The sequence below is a fragment of the Chrysochloris asiatica genome, unplaced genomic scaffold (assembly GCF_000296735.1).
Source record: "Chrysochloris asiatica unplaced genomic scaffold, ChrAsi1.0 scaffold00017, whole genome shotgun sequence".
NCBI lineage: Eukaryota > Metazoa > Chordata > Mammalia > Afrosoricida > Chrysochloridae > Chrysochloris > Chrysochloris asiatica.
Genome location: NW_006408535.1, coordinates 6,584,426 through 6,609,324, shown reverse-complemented (window position 1 = coordinate 6,609,324; position 24,899 = coordinate 6,584,426). Strand labels below are relative to the sequence as shown.

At 36.7% G+C, this 24,899-nt stretch overlaps 1 protein-coding gene across 3 annotated transcripts; it reads left to right on the top strand.

Annotated features, from left to right (window-relative positions):
* The first annotated feature begins 1,886 nt into the window (after positions 1 to 1,886).
* Positions 1,887 to 22,539, top strand: GEMIN2 (gem (nuclear organelle) associated protein 2). 3 transcript variants are annotated; one of them, XM_006835324.1, is made up of 10 exons: positions 1,887 to 2,059; positions 2,401 to 2,485; positions 11,521 to 11,610; positions 12,084 to 12,143; positions 13,615 to 13,728; positions 15,395 to 15,439; positions 17,737 to 17,805; positions 20,525 to 20,635; positions 21,716 to 21,774; positions 22,483 to 22,522. In XM_006835324.1, exons 1-10 carry the CDS (start codon positions 1,890 to 1,892, stop codon positions 22,520 to 22,522), a joined length of 843 nt encoding a protein of 280 aa, XP_006835387.1. In that variant the 5' UTR covers positions 1,887 to 1,889. The 3 variants fall into 3 exon arrangements, with proteins under 3 accessions (XP_006835387.1, XP_006835388.1, XP_006835389.1); XM_006835325.1 differs by lacking the exon at positions 15,395 to 15,439 and having other exon boundaries at positions 1,890 to 2,059; positions 22,483 to 22,539; XM_006835326.1 differs by lacking the exon at positions 21,716 to 21,774 and having other exon boundaries at positions 1,890 to 2,059; positions 22,483 to 22,539.
* Positions 22,540 to 24,899: the final 2,360 nt, after the last annotated feature.

Here is a 24,899-nt window from a genome sequence, read left to right as displayed (position 1 = left end):
CAATAAATTCCTCTCGAAACTTAATTTTTCATTCTTTTCTAGTTGGATAAATCTAAATGGGAATCAGCTATTCCCATTTGGAAGAGAGTCACAAATGATGTAGTATTTAACTCCTCTTAAATCAATTCCTTCACCTACAGAACTTCACAGGTTGTAGTGAGAATTACAAGAGGATGTGTCCATAACATGTTTACCAGAAATTTAAAAATTTAGAGCTGAATAGATGATAATTATAGTATCCGACTCCACAGCACTTCACAACAAGCCACTCATTGCCATCTAGTGGATTCGGACTCATAGCCACCCTATACAGAGTTTCTGAGACTAAATCTTTATGGGGAGCCCTGGTGTGTGTGACAATGTAGGACAAGCACTGGACTGCTAACCACAAGATCGGGGATTCAAAACCACCAGCTGCTCTCAGAAACCCTATACAGGAACCCACTGGAGGGCACAACAACAAAGCCTTATGTGAGCTGGTAACCTCATCTTTCTCCAGAAGAACAGCTAGTGGATTTGAACTGCCAACCTTGAATTTAATAGTCCAGTGATTTCCCTACAGTTTATCCTAGAAATATTTTTTAAACCCTCATTACTACAGTTATCAAATACTTCAATTTGCTTGGATCCATAATCAATGCTCATGGAATCAATCACTAGGTAAATCTCCTGAAAAAGACTTCTTTAAAATGTTCAAAAGCAAAGATATCAGCTTAAGGACTGAGGTGCCCCTGACCCAAGCCATGGTGGTGGTGGTGGTGGTGGTAGTGGTGATGTGCCGTGGAGTCGGTGCTGACTCCTAGTGACCCTGTATAGGGTTTCCAAGACTGTAAATCTTTAGGGGAGCAGAAAGCCTCATCTTTCTCCCGTGTAACGGCTGGTAGTTTCGAACTGCTGATCTTACCGTTAACAACCCAACTCGTAACCACTACGCTACCAGAGCCCCTTAGTATTTGCAATTGCTTCCTGGTGTGGCGCTGCGGGTTAATGAGCTGGTCTGCAAAGTCGGTTTGAACTTCAAGGTTAGTGGTTCAAGCTCACCAGCCGCTCCTTGGAAACCATATACAGGGTCACTATGAGTCGGAGCTGACTCCAAGGCACTGAACAACAACAAGGTATGCATGCCGAGTCCTGGTGTGGCGCTGTAGGATAAGCACTAGACCACAAGGTCGGTTTGAACTTTAAGGTTGGCCGTTTGAATTCACCTGCCACCTCTAGGAAACCCAATACACTACAGGGTCACTATGAGTAGGAACCTACTTGAAGGCACTTTACAACAACAATGTATGCATGTGAAAATTGGAAAATGAATAAGGAAAACCAGTAAAAGAATAAATGCATGTGAATTATGGTCTTGGAGAAAAATATTGAAAGTACCATGGACTACCGTAAGAAAGAAACCAACCAGTCTTAAAGGAAGTAAGCCAGAATGCTCTTCATGTTTTGAACATGTTTTCATGAGGGACTAGTCCCTGAGGACATTCTGCTTGGAAAAGTGAAGGGTCCTCCCCAAAGATGAAGATCTCCCCCAATGAGATGGATTGACACAGTGGTAGAAACAATGAGCTCAAATTTAACAATTATGAGGATATCTCAGGGCTGGGCAGTGTTTCTTGTGCATAGGAATCGCTTTCAGTCCGAACCTGCTGAAAGATATCAAACAACAACACTTAAAAGAAAAGAAGGAACAGAAGGAAATATATTAACAAATAACTTAGAAACACGTTTGTAAGGAAGTTCGTCGAATCTACACCACACAACGAAAACTTTAACTTCAGGAATAGGAACTAGGTTTGCGCGTGCGCCGTTACCTCCTAACTCCCGCCGCCTGTTCTGCTTCGCGCCAAAGTCGCGTAATAGTACGCCTGCGCTATGGCTTAAATAGGCGCATGCGCAAGGAAGTATTTGCTGGGCCAGAAGATATGGCGTGGGTACCAATGGAGTCTGTTGTGGAAGATCTCATGCCCCGACTCTTGCCGGTGGAGCCTTGCGACTTGACAGAAGGTTTTGATCCTTCTGTACCTCCGAAGACGCCTCAAGAATATCTGAGGCGCGTCCAGTGAGTGATTTGACCCTGTGCGGGTGGGCTGCTCATCCGCCCTGCCACTGGGCCACAATGTAAGGTGTCTCCGCTTCTGTATGTTACAAAACTCGCCTTGTGTTTCTTCTCCATTCCTATGGGAGCTCCGGCCTAATTAAGCACCCTGGAGTATATTTTGTGTACGCTTGATTTTCCTTGTTTTCAGTTCGGATAATTTTAGAAATATGTTGAGTATCTTAATTGCAGTTATGAAGTTTTTTTGTTTCATAATGAACTTTGGAAAAAGATCACTTATTTTAATGCACGTGAACAAAGCACAATAGTAATTAAGTTTCTTGGCATTTATTATCTGTTTCTAGACTCGAAGCAGCCCAATGTCCAGATGTTGTGGTAGCTCAGATTGACCCAAAGAAGTTGAAAAGGAGGCAAACTGTAAATGTTTCTGTGAGTTTTATTAATCATTCGAGGACCTCCCCCCACCCCACCCCCTTAAAAGTCCAAGACTTTTCCTATGGTATCCAACAGTATCATTGATGATTTGGGTAAGATCTTACATCCTTCTGAAGTTGTATGTTTGCGTATACCTTTGGAAAAACGGCATTTACTGCTTTCAAAGAGACTTTTAGTCATCCTGACATTTGTAGAGACTTAGCTAATTATACAGTTCAGTGACATTACATTAAATTCACTATGTTGTACACTTTTTTTTTTTAACTTTTTATTGTGAATTGAGTCAAGGTTTACAGAGCAAAGCATCAGTTTTACATTCAACAAATCATAAACTTCATTTCATTTCATAGATTGTAGTCAAATCATTGTAACATCATTTATCCCACTTCCTCCCTTTGATTCTCTCCATTCCAGCTTCTTTCCCAACTATTCTGAACTTTGCTCTTAGGTAAATGCTGCTCATTTGATCTTGAATGATTGACCATTCCTTGGTGTACATACCTCATTAGCGTTGTGCACCCCTATATACCCATCTACTGCTTGGCTGACAATTGAGATATAAGGGTGAGTTCAATTCCAGACCTGAAGGGTAACCTAGGGTAATAGTCTTGGGTTCCTTCAGTGTCTTTCTGAACAGCAAGCCTGGTGAATTTGAACTGCTGAAACTTGCAGTTCAAACCAACCTTACTACAGTCCAGTGCATTATCCTATAGCGCCTCTAAGCATCTTCAGTTTTCCTCACTCTCCCACACCTTAGATGGCCACTAATGAGCTAAAGATCCCAGTAGCTAGCTACTCACCAAATTAGGATGTAGAACATTGTCTTTGTGGACTGTTATTATGAACGACCATTGTGCCTCCCCGCAACCCCTAGACTATGGTCCTGAGTCCCCAGGTCCAGCAAATCATTTCCTCAAGGTGTTTGATAACATCTAGGAGATTCTCATAATTTTGGCCCTTTTATACACCAGAGTCCTGGTGTGGTGCTGCAGGATAATGCACTTGACTGTAAGATCAGGTTGACTGCAGGTCAACAGTTCAAACCCACCAGCCACTCCTTGGAAACCCCATACAGGGTCACTGTGAGTCAGAACTGACTCTAGCTCAGCGGCACTTAACAACAACAACATGTACCACCACATTGATAAAAATGTTTGCGTATCCTCTGTCAAACATGTATGTATTTGTGGATCTGCTCCCATTCTTCTTCTCATACTTATTTAATCTGTATAGCTATCTATTATTTACCCATGTTGTTAAGTGCTGTCAAATTCATTCCTACTTTTAGCAACCCTGTATAGGATTTCGGAGGAGTCACTGGTGGGTTAGAACTGCCAACCTTGCAATTATCAGTCCATTGCTTATAATACAGCACCACATTATTAAGTGCCATTGAGTCAGTTCCGACTCATGGCTACTCTCTGTAGGGTTTCCAAGGAGCGGCTGATGGGTTTGAACCTCCAGACCTTGAGGTTCAAACTGACCTGGTAGTCCAGTGCTGTTCCTACAGTGCCACCCTCATAGCTGTCCTGGATAGTGTTTCCAAGAAGCAGCTGTGATAGGTTTGAACCTCCAACCTTGCAGTTCAATGCTTATTCTACAGTGCCACACTGTTGTTGTTAAGTGCCATCAAGTTGATTCTAGCTCATAACGACCCTGTATGGGGTTTCCAAGGAGTGGCTGGTGAATTTGAACTTCCAGCCTTGCAGAGTAGCACATTATCTGGCAGCGCCACACCAGAACTCCATAGTTCACTGTTACTGCAGAATTTTGTATATAGCAGCATTTACCTTTATTTCCTTTAACTCTTGCAATCCTTCCTGTGTTTTCCCCTGCTTTCATCATTCTTCTGTTCACCTTCCTCTTGTATATTTCTTTTCCTCTCTTCCAAGTTATTGTATCTGCTAGCCTGTAAATTACCCTCCCTTCCGTCCACCCCTGGTAACCATCAAAGACTGTTTCTTTCTATATGAAAGCCTTTTTTTTTTTTTTTAAGATTTTTTTACCTTAATGGTCTCATATAATATTTGTCCTTTTTATGGTCAGCTAATTTCATTCAGCATTCTGCCCTCCAGGTTCATCCATGTTATAATTTTGCAGCTTGTTAATTCTTCATCATAGCATAGTATTTCATAAAGTTTGTTCATCTGTACCTCCATTATAGGCATATTTAGACTATCTGTGGGCTTTTTTTGCTTTTATGAATAGCTGCAATGGACATGTATGTGTGTATCTATTCGTATCACAGCTCTTATATTTTGAGGCTATATAGCAAGTAGAGGGACTACTAAGTCATATGGTATTTCTATTTACGTGTTATTGAGGAGGCATCAAACTGTTTTTCCCAGTGGTTGCACCATTTTACATCCCACCAGCACTGTATACTTTATTTTAAGGAACCTTTTCCCAGTTGAAACTTTGTTATAATTACTAATGTGTACTCTTATTCAGTGTGCAGTTTCTGAAGCTGCATAAATTGCGTAATCTAATTAACTGGATTTGGTTTCTTGAATACCAAACCAAGCCAGTTGCTTTGGATGATTCCAACTAATGGTGACCCCATGTTTCACAGTAGAACTGTACTCCATAGTCTTTTTGATAGCTGTGGTCTTTGAGAAGTCGATCACCAAATCTTTCTTCGGAGGTTCCTATGGATGGATTTAAATCACCAACCTTTCATGCATAACCATTTGTGCCATCCGGGAACTTTCTTAAAAATAAAACCCATTGCTATTGCATTGATTAAGACTCATAGTGGCCCTATAAGATAGAGTAGAACTGCCCCATCAGGGTTTCAAGGCTATCCTTTTTATGGAAGCAGACTGCCACATGTTTCTCGTTTTTAAGAATAGAGGCCAAATATATTAAAAATTTCTAGCTGTTTGTACAGTGTGGTCATTTTCATTTGTTCAGCACATTTTTTGTTAAGCAACTAGGTTGTGCCAGACACTGGGAATTTGACAGAATATAGACTATATCCTTATTGCTAGAGTATACATTCTCATGAGGAAATCAGAGTAAACAGTTGAAGCATTTCCTCACTATTGCTATAAAGAAAAATGAACATAATGACCAATAAATAACAGATGCTAGTGAATCTTAGGTCAGGAGGGCAGCAAGTTTTGTTTTGTATTTAGTCTTAATACTACTTTAAACATTTAAAAATATATTTTATAAGAATAATTTTAGATTTACAGAAAAATTGTGCAGAGAGTCTTGTATTCTCATATATTTCCTATCGCCGCTCCAGTTTCTTCTGTTGTTACATTTATTATAATTGATGAACATGTATTGATATACAATATCATTAATTAAAATGTAAAGGTTATGTTTGTGGTCCTAGTAGGGAACTGTGGAATAAAGCACTGGACTACAAAGTCGGTTTGAACCACAAGATGGGAGGTTCAAACTCAGCAGCTGCTCCTTGGAAACCCTCTACAGGGTCATTATGAGTTGGAGCTGACTCAGTGGCACCTAACAACAACAAAGGTTATGTTAGGGTTCACTCTTTATGTTGTGTAATTCTTTGTGTTTTGACAAAGTACGTAGTGCTGTGTATTCATCATTGCAATAATGTAGAATAGTTTCACTGCCTTAAAGTGCCCCATGCTTCATCTGTTCATCCCTTCCCACTTTCTCTGAGCCCTGTAGTTTTTGATCTTCATTAGTATTTTACTACCTCTTTACTTCTTGTAGTGTCTGAATATCACAGGTTGTTAATGAGTCTCCTCCAACCCTAATGCACTTTCTTCTTCATATGATCATGCTTCTTGGATTATTTACTCAGCACATAAATTGAATAAGTATGATTAAAAAAAAGGATTTAACACTGGTGTACACCTTCCCTGATATTAAACCAATTCCCTTGTTCTGTTGGAATTGACTGCCTTTAAGTCTATATACAGATTCCTCATGAGCACAATTAAGTGTTCTGAAATATCCATTCTTTACAATGTTATTCATAATTTGTTATGATGCACACAATAGAAAGCCTTTGTATAGTCTGTAAAGCCCAAATAAACATCTTTCTGGTGTTTTCTGCTTTCAGCTAAGATCCATCTGACAGCAGCATAGGTATCCCTTCTTCCACATCCTTCTCTGAATTTGACTTAAATTTCTAGCAGCTACCTGTCGTTCGTTGTACCCCTGCAATCATTTTGAGTTATCTTTAGAAAAATTTTACTTGCGAGTAATTACTGTATTACAAGTAAATTTTTACTTGAAATATAATGATATTGTTCAATGGTTTGTGCATTCTGTTGGGTCAACTTTCTATGAAATGGGCACAGTTATGGATCTCCTCTAATCATTTGACCAGGGAGCTGTCATCCAAATTTTTTGGCATAGATTAGTGAGTGCCTCCAGTGTTGTTGCATCAGTTTGTTGAAAGATTGTAATTTATATTCCATCAATTCCTGGAGCCTTGTTTTTCAAGAGTGCCTTAAGTGTAGCTTGAACTTCTTCAGTACCATCAGCTCTTGACCATACGCTGCTGCTTGAAATCGATGAACATCAATTATTTCTTTTTGATACAGTGAGTCTATAGTATTCCTTTCATCTTCTTTCATGATCTGTCTGCATCATTCATTATTTTGCCCATGTTGTTGTTAAGTGCCATCAAGTCAACTCCAACCCATAGCGACCCTGTGTTGAGTTTCCAAAGAGTGACTGGTGAGCTTAAACTATCAACCTTGTGGTTCAAACTGACTTTGCTATCCAGCGCATTAACCCACAGTGCCATACCAGGACTCCAATGCTGCCATTGTTGTTGTTGTTATGTGCAATGGAGTCAGTTACGACTCACAGCAACCCTGTACAGGGTTTCTAAGGTTGTAAATCTTTATGGGAGCAGAAAGCCTCATCTTTTCTCCCACGTAACAGCTGGTAGTTTCGAACTGCTGACCGTGAGATTAACAGCCCGATTCATAACCACTATGCTACCAGAGCTCCCTAATGTTGCCTGTAGAGTCCTAAATATTGCAAGTCAAGCCTTGACTATTTTCTTCGCTTCTTTCAGCTTGAGAAATGCTGAGCGTGTTCTTCCCTTTTGGTTTTCTAACTCCAGGGCTTTGCACATTTCATGGTAACACTGGACTTTGTCTTCTGTGAGCTGCCCTTTGAAATTTTCTGCTCAGCTCTTTGACTTCCTCATTTCTTCCATTTGCTTTAGCTTTTCTACACTCAAGAGCAAGTGTCTCTTCTGACATCTGTTTTGTTCTTTTCTTTCTTGCTTGCCTTCTTGAGTACTATTTACTTTCTTTATGTATGATGTTCTTTATGTCATGTTATAACTCTTTTGATCTTCAGGTGTTAGTGTCTAATGCATCAAGTCTGTTCTTGAGATGGTCTCTAAATTCATGTGAGATATACTCAAGATCATGTTTTGACTCTCATGGACTTGTTTTAATTTTTCAGCCTAAACTTGCATATAAACAATTGGTGGTCTGTTCTACAGTCTGCCCTTCACCTTGTTTTGGCTGATGATAGTGAGCTTTTCCACCATCTCTTCCCATAGTTGTAATCAGTTTGATTTCCTCTGTGTCCCATCTTGTGAGGTCCACGTGCATAGTCACCTTTTATGTTGTTCAAAAAAAGTACTTGTAATAAGTCATTGGTCTTACAAAATTCTATCCTAAGTTCTTTCTCCAGCACAATTTCTTTTCATCAACAAGCCCATGTTTTCCAACTATTGGTCCTTACTCTTTGTTCTTAATGAATTTTGATTGCATGTTTAATGAATCTCAAAACTAAAGATGGAGAGTTTTTCAATTTCATTGTCAATAACTGGTCTTCCTTGTTGTTAAGTGCTGTTGAGTTTGTTCCTACTAACAATGACTCTTTTAGTGTTTCTGAGGCTGTAAATCTTTCTGAAGAGGAGAAAACCTCATCTTTTCTCTCAAGGAGTTACTGGTAGTAGGCTTGAACCACTGACCTTGTTCGCAGTTAATTGATTATCCTACAGAGCCTCTGTTTTCTGGTCTTGCTTGTTAAAGTGCTGTCAAGTCGGTTCCAACTCATAGCGACCCTGTATAGGGTTTCCAAGGAGCAGCTGGTGGGTTTGAACCACCGACCTTGCAGTTCAAACTGAACTTACAGTCCAGTGCTTATCATATAACGCAACACCAGGACTCTTCCTGTAGGCATATGTATATTATAGTATCACAGGTAGTATTGTGTTTTAAGATAGATTTTGAAATGTTCTTTTTGTTCTTTTAGATGTTGAATGCAATGCAACACCATTTCTCTTCAGTTAGAAGTTTCAACATAGTAAACCCTATGACTGTCTGGTTTAAAATGGCCAATACCAGTCCATTTTAGCTTACCAATACCTATGATATCAATTTTTATGTGTTCCATTACATTTTTGTCAACATCCAGTTTTCCTAGATTCATTCTTGGTACATTCCATGTTCTGATTACTAATGGATGTTGTCAGCTGTTTCTCTTTTTGAGTTGTGCCCCAGCAGCATATGAAGGTCCTGGAAGCTTTGCTCCGTTCATATCATTGTGATCAGCTCTAACTTGAAGAGATAGCTCTTCTCCAGTCTTCCAACCTGAGGGACTCCTCTTCTGGCACTGTATCTGACAGTGTTTCGCTGCTATTCATAATGTTTTCATCTTCCAGCACTATATCTGACAATATGCTGCTGCTGTTCCTAAGGTTTTCAGTGGCTAACCATTCACAAGTAGTTGGCCTCTCCTTCTTCATAGTCTGTCTGGATAGTCCACTGAAACCTGTCCACCATGGGTGACTGGTATTTAAAATACCAGTGGCATAGTCTCAGCATCACAGCACCCAGCAAGGCACCACAGTACAACAAACTGACAGATAAGTGGTAGATTTTTTTTTACTTAGCAGAAAGTCCATGTCTTTTCATAGTTTGATAGATCATTTCTTTTATCAATGTATATTACTTCATTGTATGTACCACAGTTTATTTACTTATTGAGAAAGATCTTGCTTCTAAATTTTGGCAAGTAGGAATACAACTGCTGTAAATAATCCTGTGCAGTTTTTTGAGTTGACTTAATTTTAGTTCATTTGGGTAAATACCAAAGAGTAAACTTGCTTGAATATATATTAAACCTAGGATCACAGTGACTGCATATGGTAAGCACTGGATTGCAAACCAGTAGGTCCATGGTTTGATCCCATCGGCCGCTCCACAGGAGAAAGATGAGATTTTCTGCTCCCACAAAGATTTAATATCCTTAGAAACTTTATACTGGGTTGTTATGCTATTCCGCAGCACTTAACAACAACATTGTAAGCCAGGGTTTAACTTTGTAAAAAATTGCTAGTCTGTCTTCCAAAATAGGTATAGATTTTTTGCATTCCTATCAGCAGTTAGCTTTTATTGCTCTACAACTTTACCAGCATTTGGTGGTGTCAGTGTTTTACATTTCAGCCATTCTGATAAGTTTGTATCCCATTACTTGGTTGAACTGTTTTTGCATTTTGATAATAAATTCTTTTTTATTTATCTAAGTAATACCTTTATTTGTTATTTATAATCAGGAAATTCGAACTCAGGCATTATAATGTTTCATAGAATTTCTTTTCAGATGTCTTTAGTTGATAGACAATGTTGCTTGATGTCCTTAAAGTTTTAGAAAGAGGCCACACAAGGTTTTTTTTTTTAATATATTATCAATTGTAGGTTATGTACTCTGTTAGCAAACAGAAATTGACCCTTTAAAGTGTCTCAGGTTATTTGAGTATATTTTGGCTATATTAAATGTTTTGGGGGGATATAACCTCTTTTTCTGTTTGAAAGTGTTTTGATGGTGGTGGTGATGAAGTGCATTGCTGTCAGTTCTGACTCATGGCAACCTTGTCTAGGAATTTTTAGCAGTGGGTTGGTGGGTTTTAACTGCCAACCTTGCAGTTAGCAGTCCAGTGCTTATCCTAGATTATATGTTCAGGACTTGTGTCGTTTGGATTTCTTACACTTAGTTACAGAGACCTCCTATTTCTTAAATACGTTTCAGGATTGGTTTACTGGGCTAAAGGGCTTAGGGCCAAAGTCTCTTGGGTCAGTTCTACAACTCAGTCAATTGGCATCTTAAAGTTAATGTTCTACATTTTAGTTTAGAGAGTAGTATCTGTGGTCATAAAAGCTGGCAAGCAACCATCTAAGATATAACTATTGATTTCTTCCCATCTGGAGATAAAAAGAATGAAGGAACCAAAGACTCGAAGACCACTAGTCCACAAGACTAATAGTCCCCCAGGCCATGATCTCTTTTAGAATCAGAGACCAGAAGAATTAGATGGTGCCCAATTACCACTACCAACTGTTCTTACCAGTGATACAATATACAGTCCAAGATCGAATGAGAGAACAAAGAAAAATATAGAACAAAGCTCAAATTCCTCAAAAAGACTAGAGTTACTTAACTGGTATAGACTAGAAGAACCCCAGAGACTATTACCCTAAGATACCTTTTAAACTTGGAACTGAAACCATTCCCAGAGGTCACCTTTAAACCAAATAGTGATTGACTTAGCAACAATATCACCTGTAAGGAATGAGTTCCCTTAAACAATTCTAGGAGACCATACTGTCAACATTTACCCCAAAACAAAGATGAGAAGGCAAGAGGGGCAGGGAAACTGAAAAACAAACAATGGAACTAATGAAACTGCTGGCACATTGCAAAACTTATAACCAATTTCATAGAACAGTTTGTACAAAAGTTTTTAAATAAGAACCTAGTTTGCAGTGTAAACTTTCACCTAAAACAACCAAATATTCAAATGGGGAAAAAATGGTCTGAAAAAAAAAAGACCAAAGTAGTAAATTTCTTATACTTCCAACTATAAACTATTTAAAAATTTTTTTTTATCAAAGTGCCTATGTAAAGATCTTTTTTAATGTTTTAAATTTGAACATATAGAATAGAGAAATGTCTGCTTTTTTGGCATCTACATTATTTTTCTAGTGTGGTCTCAATTTACTTTTTCCTTAGTTCTACTTTGCACAGGTGTGAGATTCTAGTTACAACATTTCTTAACCGATCTCTAGCTTTCAGGCTGCCAACCTGCTCCTGAAGGATATTCCCCAACGCTTCAGTGGCAACAGCAACAAGTAGCACAGTTCTCAACTGTCCGACAAGTAAGTGTAGTTCCGTCATTGAATCAAATTAAGCCTTTCCCTTCGATTTATTTCTGTCTGAGACTATAGTTGGAAAAATAAGATACATGATTCTGAAATAAGCATGTTGTTGTTATTGTTGTTATGTGCCGTGGAGTCGGTTCCGACTCATAGCGACCCGTACAGGGTTTCCGAGGCTGTGAATCTTTATGGGAGCAGAAAGCCTCATCTTTCTCCCGTGTCTCCGCTGATAGTTTTGAACTGCTGACCCTGAGGTTTGCAGCCCGATTCGTAACCACTGCGCTACCAGAGCTCCTTGAAATAAGCATACATATAAGAATATTTATGAATCAATTGCCAAATTATTATTGTAATCTTAAACATAATCTAGCTTAGAGCATATTTTGCAAGTTTTAGAATTGTTAGAATTTTGTGCAGAGACTAATTTTAGTTACTTGTTCTCTGAAGATCACTGTCTGACTTTTTTCCTTTAGAGTGTGAACAAGCATAGAAGTCACTGGAAGTCACAACAGTTAGATAGTAACGTGACCATGGTATGTATGTTTTCTCAGTTTATATTGTAAAGTATACACCTATTTGAAATAGCCCATATTTACTTCCAGTCTGAAAAGATTCACTTACTTAGTTCAGATTATTTTGATTTTCTTTCATATACCACTAGTAGTCATAGTTGTATTATATTAAAAAACAAACCTGTTGCCATTGAGTCCATTTTGACTCATGACGACCTGATGTGTGTCCACATAGACCTGTGCTCCACAGCATATTGATGGCTGATTTTTCAGGAGTAGGCTATCACCAGGCCTTTTCAGATACCTCTTTAAAGACTTGAACCTCCAACCTTTCAACTAGCAACTGAGCTGCTGTAACAATTTGCTGTACTCAGGAGCTCCTTTGTTTTAGTAGCCTGAAATCAGTAATATAAGTTACATTTGTGACTATTTGAATCCACAGCATCTTGGGAGATATTCAAATAGATAATTGTTGAATTTATATGCATTTTTAAGGATTCTTCTAGAAATTTTTAGGAAATGAATTAATTTTAGTTGTATTTATAAAGTGATTGAATAAAGCTTTTTTGTTTGTTACTTTGTGGAAATGACACTATGAAGCACACCTACATGCTTACAGAATATCATCTCTGTTTTCTGGTACCAGTGACATCTTAGTGAATATGCAAAGTGTGTACTAGAAACTAGCATTTCCCACAGTTTATCAGCTTAGATGTAATTTTAAGCTGTTTATTAGTAGATACGTTAGATTTTGATTATGCAGTGAAAAAGCAAATTGATGAAAAAGTCGATACATTGTTCCAGGACAGAATTTTTTAACTTGCTACAGGTCTCATATACCACCTGACAATCTGATCAGGGGGAAAATGCCCCTATGCAGAGTTATGTACAAGGTTATTTGTACTAATACAGATTTTTAAAGGTAGGATAAGCACTGGACAGTGAACCACAAGGTTGGCTGTTCAAGTCCACCACCCACTCTATGGGAGAAAGATGAGGCTTTTTCCTCTCACAAAGAAATACAGTCTCAGAAACTCTATACAGGGTGACTTTGAGTCATGTGGCATGTAACAACAGCAACAAATATTGAGCTTAATGTTACTTCCTAACAGTCCTACTTTTTTGCTTGGCACTATAGAATAAATCTGTTCCTTCCTTTACCAGACAGTCTTTCAAGCATGTGAAGTACATAATCATGTTTCCTTTGTGGGATATCTATCCTTGTAAGCATTTAGTGCATACTGATACTCATCTTAATCACCCTCTTTTAGACACTTCTAACTTACCAGCAGCCATTAAAGTGTGACCCAGATTGGCATAGTACTGCATATGGTGTGAGTTGTTAGGCATTATGGCATTATGTTGAAGTGGGTATATAGGGGAGTGTAACTTATGAGTCAGAACTGATACCATGGTACTTAACAACAACAACTTTCTTACTGTGCAGTTTAAAAATAAATGCAATGAATTTTTTTTTTTTTTTTTTTGGCAGCCAAAATGTGAGGATGAAGAAGGGTGGAAAAAATTTTGTCTGGGTGAAAGGTTATGTGCTGAAGGGACTGTTGAACCAGCTACCAATACAAGTCCAGGAATTGATTATGTACAAGTAGGTAACATGTGCATAAACAAAACAAAAAGTGTTCTAATTTTGTTGCATCACTTAGTAAAAAGCCTCTACAAACTATGGCCCAGGCCAAATCCAGCCTGTTTTTGTACCGCCCACAAGCTAAGAATGGTTTTTACACTTTGAGAGGTTTTTAAAATACAAGCATACAAAAAAAAGAATATATGACTGAGACATTGCATGGCCCATGAAGCCTAAAATACAAGTCTGCTCCTTTATACAAAATGTTTGCCAACCTCTCTGACTTAGTTCATTGGCTCTTGAACTTAAAAAAATGGTAGCCCAGTTTCTGAAACAATTTACTCTTACTTATTTTAGGATGACTTCATATCTCTTATGTTATAGCTGTATAATTTTGCAAACTCGATACGGTGTAGTTTATTATAAAGATTAAACATGGATCAAACAGTGATTTAAGAGTAATAAAGGAAAACACGAAACAATTTTAGAGAAAAAAGCATGGTGATTGCTTATTATGGAAGTGAAATGTTTAGGATATCTTTAAATTTCATGACTTTATTGTAATCATATGTCTTGTCCTTCAGGATTCACCTGCCCTAGTCTGTAGCTATTCCTGTGGGACTTACTACATGCATCTGTGTGACTGTTACTCCATATGGTGTTCTGTTCTGTTAGTTTCCGCAAATATTTGTTGTTTTCTTTAATGGGCCATATTTTATTTTTTCCATTTAAAACTAACGACAAAAGTGTAAAGCTCTCCAAAAATCACTAAAAGACCAAGAACAAAGTAGAAAAACAGGTGATGGATATAAATAGGTTTTTTACAGAAAGGAAATACAAATGGTCCTCATACAAGAATATGCTCAGCATCACTTTGAATAGAAATGTAACTTAGAAAAACACTGAGCTGCTTTTTTCAGGCAGTACTGGCAAAGCAAGTTTTTTATACTTTGTTGACAGGGTCTGAGAAAACAGGTATTCTCACACATATAAAGGCCTAAATCATTATTGGGGCTAAGTTGGTAATCTTTCTTATACAACTTTTCTCTTAATCTATATTTCAAAAATATTTTTAATGTAACAAAGAGTAAAAATTTATTTAGTTAATATATCATCACAGGATGATATGAACAAGTAAAATATACCACATGAGAGAATCGTTTAAGGATGCATAGCTTCTTAAGTTTCTCACAGCTCAATCATCAGGATTCCCAGTATCAGAATAAGTATACTTATTTTATCTTAATTATGATCAGAGTAGGTTTTTTTTTAAATCCATCTATTTCAAATATCCTTAATTCCTAAAAATATTTGTTTTAGCTGGAGACTTTGAAATGATGTTCACATATTAATGTCACAATATCAATGTTAGTTATAATTTTACTGAATGTATTTTAATAGGTTAAGTTTCCAAGTAGTATCATTTACAAAAATACTTTCATCTTAATATTTTAGTTACTAAAATTGTTCTTTTGAAATTATATATTCAAATTTTGTATGTCAGTATTTTCTTGGACATAAACAACAGAATAGTTACTGGATGTTATGGTGGGTAATAAAAAGGAGTTTTCTTTCATCCATTCTTTCTCTGTAAACAATGTGACAAGAAATTCACTAGTTTGATAAAAGGATAAAGCTCTGCTTATAATGCCATTTAACAAATTTCAGTATTTTTCTTTTCTTTCAGATTGGCTTTCCTCCTTTGCTTAGTATTGTTAGCAGAATGAATCAGGTACAATCCATCTAAGAATATATACACTCTTGTGTTTGCGGTGTGTGTGTGCGTGTATTCTTAGAGAAAGTTATTTTAGTAGATTCACTGAATACTTAAGGAGCCCTGGTAGTGTAGTGGATTATGAGCTGGGCTGCTAACTGCAAGGTCAGTAGTTCAAATCTACCAGTCACTCCACGGGAAAAAGATGTGGCTTTCTGCTTCTCTAAAGATACACAGTCTTGGAAACCCTATACAGGGCCACTATGAGTTGGAACTGACTCGGTGCCACACAACTGCCACCACCATGCAAGCATCTGTGCTAAACTTTAACCCATCAACATCTCCTCAGAAGCCCTATATAGGGTCGCTATGAGTCAGAACCAGCTCAACAGTATTTAACAACAACAACGTAACTCTATATGGGGAGTTGTTAATCATTTTTTATAGATGAGAAAACTAAATTGGAGGTTAGATAACTTGCAGAGAGTTAATGGTAGAATGGTAGTACTGAGTTTTAAGCCCATGTCTACCTAACTCCAAAATTTATGATCTGTTTCACAGTGCTTAAACTATTCAGGTTTATACATTTCAGTGGTAAGTTTTAGATTCTGGTATTTGAATTAGATTTTAAGGTGTGATTATCATTTCTAGTTCCAGATGTCCTATATAATCTATTAACAATGAAATACAATAACTTCTTAGATCAAAAGGAGTGAAATTTGAAATTTGATTCTTCAGTCTTTTTAGAATGGGAATTCTTTTGTTAAACATTTTCAGAAAATTTTTTTTTAAATGTTTTGCCTTACGTAGCTGGGTACCCTTGGATTTCTTTTTTTTTTTTTAATGTTTTTATTTTGGATTGAGTGAAAGTTTACAGGGCACATCATCAGCTTCACATTCAACCATTCATATAGCTTGTTTCATTACATTGATTATTATCCTCTCCATATATCCTCAGTTAACAGTGTTTCTCTCTATCCTCTTTAGCTTTTTTTTTTTTTTTGGATGGTGTGGGGGGACCCTTGAATATCTTTGTTGTTGTTTCCCTTAAGGTTTTATTGTTATTGTTGGTTACTATGGTGTTGATCTCCAAAATTATGGCAAGCCTAAAAACACTGCATGGTTCTCTGCCATCACTCTGAACTGTTGTAGATTGGACTGTTGAGATCCATAACTTTTCAGTGACTGATTTTCAGAAGCAAATATCAGACCTCCCTTCCTAGTCTGTCTTAGTCTAGAAGCTCTCCCTGAACTTGTTCAGTATCATAGCAACACACAAGCCTTTACTGGTTACACATGAGGTTCATTGGCTGGGAATTGAGCCCCATTCTCCTGTATTGTTGTTTATTGTTGTTAAGTGTCATTGTGTCATTAAGACTCATAGCAACCCTGTATAGGGTTTCCAAGGAACAGCTGGTGGGTTTAAACTGCCAACCTTGTGGTTTGTGGTCCAGTGCTGATCCTACAGTGCCACACTCGAAATATAGATTCCCCTGTATAGAAAGCATGAATTCTACCACTGAACCACTGGAGACCTTTTAAAAGGTCAGATGTTAGAAATCATATACTGACTGAAAAATTTACTTGGTCATTTGCATTAAGATACAATAGCAGTCATATTATATTCTTTCATTGTGCTTTTTATATATATCCATCTGTATTCTAGTAAGAGTCCTTGGATGGCACAGAGGGTTATCACTAACTTACTCTGCACTTGTGGTGCCACCACAAGTCAGAATTTACTGGCAGCTGGTTGGTTTTTTATATTTGAGTCAGCCAAAGAATATTTTTAATATTTGATATGTTTCTATCTCTGTAGTTTTGTTTTTAAATATATTTTTCACCTTTTATTTTTATCTGTTTTATCCATTTAAAAAGTAAGAAAATAAATAATTGGGTCTCAAAATTTTTTTTAACTTCTATTCATTATCTCTGCAATTTTAAAGCACAGCTCTCTGTAGCTAACTTCCTCTTTAGAGTTATACTTTGATTTCATTTGAATTGGGAAATAAACTGGAGGTGATTTATGCAAAAGTCCGTAAGCTTTCATGTTATACTTATAAGCTAAATTCTTGTATTTAAACTAAGACACAAGTCAATGCTTAAGAGCATATAGAACTATTTATCTAAAAAAGCGTTTTCTCATTAGGATAGCCATCAAATCAAGTTACTAAGTAGAATCACAGTTTTCTCTGGAGGTCTAAAAAAAGAGGCCCTTTTAAACATCACATTGCTTTCTAAATAAACTTAAACTCTTGTTGAACATATCAGTGTTTTATAACTAATACAATTCTCCCCTCTCCTCCTCTTTTTAGGCAACAGTAACTAGTGTCTTAGAATACCTGAGTAACTGGTTTGGAGAAAGAGACTTTACTCCAGAATTGGTAGTATTGCATCCTTTTACTTCCATAATGCAGGCAAAATTGTATATACTTATATGTAAAATGCTCTCGCTCTCTCAGATATGTGTGTATGTGTGTATATATACATCTGTGTGTATATATGTGTTATGTATGTGTTCATAACTATGCTTGCTTATAGTGAAGTAAGGAGTTCACATCAATATAAGGCAATGTGCTTCTTCCTTCATTTAAAAAGTCTTGTTTTGGGTAAAAAAAAAAAATGTGAACTGAATTAAAGAATAGATTTATATACTAATTCACATACCCTATCTTAGATAGGCAAGTCACAGGCTAGCAACCAGTCTGCAAAGCCCACCTTGAGTAGCACTGACTTAAAATGTGTTTGAAACGCATTTTTTAAAATGGCCTTGTAATACAGTTCACATTAGCTTATCAGAAATAATAGCAGTGATCCTGTCTGTAATGTCTGCAGTAATATTTAAATTTATTTCTCTTCCTTTTGATCCATTGTAAATTGAGCCATATGAAATTATGACTTTTATAGGTTAAAAATGCTTATCAGCAATTCCCTGTGGTTCAATCTAACATTGTTTTATAATTTGTGATTTTTTTTTTCCCAAACTCATTGTAGTTCTTAAAAGTAACTGTAATTTATATTGTTTTCAATACTAATGAAACAGATTTTCCCCTTGCATTCATATATTACTACTTTTAATGAAAACTTCATAGTCTAAAGTTACTCATTGGAATCCATAGAAGTTGAAGTTAAAATGTTGTAACAATTTTTTGTGTCTGGTAGTAAAATGCTAAATGTTCAACTGTAGGATGTTGGTTAAATAAATTATGGTGTATCCATAATACACCATTCTTTCACTTAAAAACATGTTAATTAAGTTCTCCAAGGAGTCCTGGTTAATGTGGTTAATGCACTAGACTGCAAAGCCATTTGAATTGCAAGGTCGGCAGTTAAAGCTCACCAGCTGCTCCTTGGAACCCCTATACAGGGTCGCTGTGGGTTGGAATCGACTCGATGCCACTTAACAACAACAACAATAGCTTTGGACTGTGAACCACAGGGTCGGGAGTTCAAACACACCAGCTGTTCCTCCGAAACAGGTCACTAAGAGTTGGAACCAACTTGACGGCACTTAACAACAACAAAATGTACAAGGGAGTGACCTGGTGTGGTGCTGTAAAATAAGCATTGGCCTGCTAACCACAAGATTGGCAGTTCAAACTCACCTTCCGCTCCTCAGAAACCTATATAGGGTCACTATGAGTTGGAACCAACTCAGTAGCACTTTACAACAAAATCACGTACCACATCTAAGTTTTGAGGATATAACAGCTATCATCATACTCTCACATAGTTTAAGGGACAAAAGACTAAACCAGCAATGTCAGGAAAATACAAGTAAGTGCAATGTTGTTAATCCGATTTAACAACAGAAAATGCTCATTACATATATTGTACATTAAAAAGATGGCTACAAAATGATGTGATGAAACATTGTTTTTCAAATGTTTACATATGCACAGAAAAGACAAACATTATTAAACTCATAGTGTCTCTGCTTAGGGTTTCCGAGGCTGCAAATCTTTATGGGAGCAGAAAGCATCTTTAACCTCCGGAACGGTTGGTACTTTCAAACTGCTAACCTTGAGGCTAGCAGCCTGATTCATAACCACTACGCTGAGTAGAAGAATTATAGGTTGTGTGGGGTGTTTTCTCTGTAATTTTTGTATTCACAGTTTCTCTGCAATTGTTAAAAGACAAACCTTTAAAAAAAAAAAAAAGAGTATATTAATTCAGAGGCACCCTGGTAGCACTGAGGGCTAAGCATAAGCATTGGGCTGCTAACCACACAGTGGTTCGAACTTACCAGAGTTTTTGCAGTACAAAGATGATACTATCTCCATAAAGGTGTAAGTGTTGGAACCCTAATGAGCAGTTTACTGTGTCCTACATAGATTTGCTGTGGGTTAGAATTGGCTTGATAGTAGTTGGTTTGGTTTTGTGGTAGGTAAATTAATTCTGCCTTGGGGCTTCAAAACATTATTTCATCTCGTGTATAGTTCCTTTGTAGGGTCACAGGATAATATTATGAAATGATTTGTATGTTTGTCTATATAGGAGCTACTGACCTAAAAACAACTTTTGCAGTGATTTATACACACCTTTTTGCAGTTTCCTACCTATGAACTAAGGAGCGCATAGTGGTTCCGAATTGGGCTGTTAACCTCAGGGACAGCAGTTCAAAACTACCAGCTGTTCCACGGGAGAAAGATGAGGCTTTCTGTTCCCATAAAGACTTTCAGCTTCGGAAACCCTGTACAGGGTCACTATGAGTCGGAACCAACTCCACGGCACATCACCGCTACCACCACCACCACCTATGAATTAGGAGTTCAGCTGTAGTAAGCGTCTCTGCTTACGATATAAATAAATTCTTTATACAGAATTTATATATAAATAATAAAGTATTTTGGAGTATCAAATGTCCTATATAATTACAAGATACAAGAAAACCTGGTTGCTAAGGTGACCCTTTGTTATCTATACCGAAACAGTTTGTTGTTAAGTGCCATCAAGTCAGTTCCGACTTATATTCAAACATAATACTATAAGATGTTCAATGAATTTATTTGTAACAAACAGGAACAACATGAAAAACTATTTTAAAAAAATAAGACTATGGTTCAGTATTTGCGTGCTTATTATTTGTTTTATTTTATTTAGGGAAGATGGATTTATGCTTTGTTGGCCTGTCTTGAAAAACCCTTATTACCTGAGGCTCATTCACTGATTCGGCAGCTTGCAAGAAGGTGCTCTGAAGTAAGGGTCTTAGTGGTAAGTTTGTAACTTTGTCTTTCAGATTGAAAGCACTCAGTGATTTATATGGTGATTTGTTTATTTATTTTACTTAAAGGATTCCAATGAAATAGGAAAATGTGAAATAATTTTTGCATGGATTTGTTTTGGCTACATAACAGAAAAGGCCAAAATAACAGTAGATTAAGTAAATAAACGAATCCTGTTGTGCTGTAGGATGAGCACAGGGCAACTGTTAGGTCAGTAGTTCAAACCCCCAGCCACTTCTTGGAAACCTTTTATAGGATTGCTATGAGTACAGCTCAACTCGACTGAACTTAACAAGCAAATAACAAGGTGAAAATTGTTTCTCAGAAAAAGGAAGTTTTACGGTAGATGATCTAAGGTAACAGTGATCCGGCCTCTGAGTTCTGCTACATGTGGTTTCAAACTCTTCTCATGATGCAAGATGGTTGCTGGAGCTTCAGCATGCCTGCTGCCTATATAGCTCAGAATTTAGTCACATGGCCCTGAAGGGCTATGGGAAATGTTTACTCTTAACTATGGTGACCATGTACTTAACTAAAAATGAACTTGTATTGCTAAGGAAGACAACTAGTAGTCTCTGGCACGATATTTTGAAATTCCTAGTCCTTACTTTTAATATATCCGTATAGCATTAAAATCAGTGTATCAATTGTCATACTAAGCTCAATTCTGACTTTTTTCTGTTCTGCAGAAGTATCTTTTTAACTTTTTTTCAATCTATATCTAAATATTTACTGTTTACAATCTGGTTCATTCTATCACTTGTCAGGCAGAACATTTGGTTACTCCTGTAATGGGAGCCAGTAAGAAATCTCTCCCAAGTTTTCTTCCTTAGGGCTCTCAACTCTTACTCCTTTTTTCTGTTAAGACACTCCTTGAAGATGATCTTAGGAATTTCCCAAGAAGTTACTAACTCTACAATGTTCCCCTTTTTCTTTGAAGGTTCTTACTTCCATGTAGGATTGTTATAATTTAATACAATTTTCATGGTTTTGTATTTTAAAAGGAAATACTTTTCAAAATATGTCAAGGAAATAATATGTTTTAATATATTTTTTTCCTTTTTGTTAGGACAGCAAAGATGATGACAGAGTTCCAGCTTTGAATCTACTAATCTGCTTGGTTAGCAGGTATAGTTAAGGCATTCTTGGCTTCTTGCTGTGTAATAGTATTATCAATGGTTGTAGGTACTGTTGTTTCCATTTTAAAGTTGAGGAAAATAATGTTTAAGGAAACATAATGTTATATGTATTATAAGTTAACTTAATCAATCCCATTATTTTCCATTTTTCTTTGCAAATAATGCTGCCGTGTAGATCCTTACTTATACAACTCTTGTTTATTTCTAAGAGCAAAATCCTAGAAATAAATCAAAGGGTATGTACTTTTAAAATTTATGATTGTCTTCTAGGAAGTTCTTTCTGGATTTAATATTTTTTCACATTGACCACTGTTTTAATCTCATGTCTTTAAATATAGTTTAAAAACTAAATATTTAAATATAGTTTTATATTTAAATAGTAGGGAAGTATTTTCTAGTCTTTGTTCACTTTCCCCACACAATACATTTGTTCCAGAATCTGCACTTATTCAACATCTAGCTTCTTCTAAAATAATGATGCTGTTGATTATTATTAACACACATAGTGCTTCATAATAAGAACACATTTTATTCTCATAAGGTAGGTATTATCAGTTCACAGATGAGAAAACTGTGGCAGAGAGGTAAAGTGACTCCTGTAATCACAAAGCTAGTAAATGACAGAACAGTCATCTGTTGGTGGTAGTACTGCTATAATTACTATCTTAATATATACACGGGATTCTTTTTTTGGTAGGTATTTTGACCAACGTGATTTAGCAGATGAGCCGTCTTGATGTAGCTGATCTCTCAGAAATAGAAGATATTTGTGGTAAAGGCAGCCTAACTCTGAGGAAGTGCAGTGCCAATTCAAGTGCAGATTGTATCACATCTTCAACATGAAATGAAGTGTCCTTAACTTCTGCACCTCAACTTGACATTCAGAAGATGGGTTTTACTGTTGTGGATATATGAGAAACATCATTGGAAATTTTCACCCTGTTGAAACAGTTTTTTGCAATCACATGCTTTTAAAACAAACTGATGCCATTTATGTTAAAGAAGCCTGCGTAGAAACTTTATCATGAAATTTCACAAGAGGTCATTGGTGCTCCTACATAGAAAATTTTATTGAAAATGTGTTTGGGCTACTTAAACTTTTTTTGACTCTTGGACAAAACAAAGACAATTGATAAATGTTTTTAATATTAAAATGAAAAGAATCTAGATTAAATGGCAAAGTGCTCATAGTCTAAAATCAACAGAATTAGTCCTTTTTTCCTTTAATGTAATAGTTTTATTTTCAAATTAGTTATAGCACAATTTTTTTCTTAAATCATTTTCAATAACAATACTGTTAAAGATCAACTATTTTGAATCTTTAAATATTTTGATATTAGTTATTTTTTTGAGGTAAGAATGTTTTTTGCTTTAAGTAACAGGATCCACAAAGCAATGGTTATTCAAATGGAGGTGGTGGTTATGTGCCGTGGAGTCTGTTCCAACTCAGCGACCCAGCACAGCGTTTCTGAGGCTGTAAATCTTTATGGGAGCAGAAAGCCTCATCTTTCTTCCATGAAACAGCTGGTAGTTTCAAACTGCTGACCCTGAGGTTAGCAGCCTGATTCATGACCACTACACTGCCAGATCTTGATTATTCAAATAGTGTATTTTTCTCACATTCCATGAATTCTAAAGGAACTTGACATTGATACTGTGATGTCCAGTTCTTGAGATTCTGTTGGTCTTTCCCTCATGGTAACAAGATGGTGACTCCATTTCAATGCACTGTGTCTGTCTTCAAGCTAGGAAAAAGAAGGGGTCAAAAAGGCAGAGCCTTCTGCATCGGATCTTATTCTCATAAGAAACAAAACTTTTCCTTGAAATCCTCAGCAGGCTTATGTTAATCAATGGCCACAGGTTTATAACATGATCATTTCTAGCTCCAAGAGAGGTGGGTAAATGAAGTTGTAAACCTTTCCAGCCTCTCAAGTGGGGGGTGAAATAGAGAAATTTATTGTGAATAGTCGATCAAGCAACTAGTTGTTTTTCTATAAGCTATCATTGGAACTAGTAATTTTATAACGAACTTTTCTACATGTTACACGTCCATAAAACTCAATAAATGGTAGTTTAGTAGTCTAACTTATTCATAATACTTAAACATTTCTTCATTATTAGATATATATAATTTGTGTTCAGCATTAATCTAATACAGAAAATTACTGCCATGAATATCCTCAGGTACATAACTTTTCTTTTTCAGACTGGACATGAGTTTCCAAGAGTAGATTATAAATTATAAAAGCCTGTCAGGTGGAATTGCTTTTGAAAACTTGATTAATCAACTTAGGTTAAAATAATTCAATTTATTTGTTTCTCATTGCATAAATAATGGTGGTTTTGTAGGATAAGCACTGGAATGCAAAGCACAAGGTCAGTAGTTTGAGCCCACCAGCAGCTCCATGGAAGAAAGAGGAGGCTTTCTGCTCCCACAAAGATTTGCAGCCTCAGAAACCCTATACAGAGTTGTTATTATGACTTGAAACCGACTCATGGAATTTAACAACAAGAACAACAAATATGATCTAAGTAGTTCAGGGATGGTGCAACAGCTCCACAATGTCTTCAGCATCTCAAGCTGCATTCAGACGTCTCTTTCATCATCCTTGTTAAGTTCCTTCGAGTCAGTTCTGACTCACAGTGACCCTGTATAGGGTTTCTGAGAAGCGGGCTGATGAGTTTGAACTGATGACCCTGTGGTATTGTGCTATTTATTTTTTTATTTAGAAGTTTTTTTTTTTTTTTTTTAATGTTTTTATTTTGGATTAAGTGAAAGTTTATAGGGCACATCATCAGCTTCACATTCAACCATTCATATAGCTTGTTTCATTACATTGATTATCATCCCCTCCATATATCATCAGTTAACAGTGTTTCTCTCTATCCTCTTTAGCTTTTTTTTTGGATGGGGGGAGGGGCTTGCCTTTTTGGAATTTACAGTCTCGGCTTTTAGGGAAGGTTTTTACATTTGTCTGTGGATATCCAGGGCTCATGTATGAGATTACTAACAAGCATTACTGAATAATCAGATGAGGGAGTTTGCTATGTCTACTAGGTAGCTAAAGTCTGATCCTCAGAGCCTGTGGTTTGGACGGTCAACAACGCTTGGGC

Bases quoted from the DNA above. Each gene is read 5' to 3' on its own strand.
- GEMIN2 (XM_006835324.1), top strand. From the start codon at position 1,890: ATGCGCAAGGAAGTATTTGCTGGGCCAGAAGATATGGCGTGGGTACCA. The intron at 2,060-2,400 runs GTGAGTGATTTG...ATCTGTTTCTAG, and splicing joins GAATATCTGAGGCGCGTCCA to ACTCGAAGCAGCCCAATGTC. The intron at 11,611-12,083 runs GTAAGTGTAGTT...TTTTTCCTTTAG, and splicing joins AGTTCTCAACTGTCCGACAA to AGTGTGAACAAGCATAGAAG.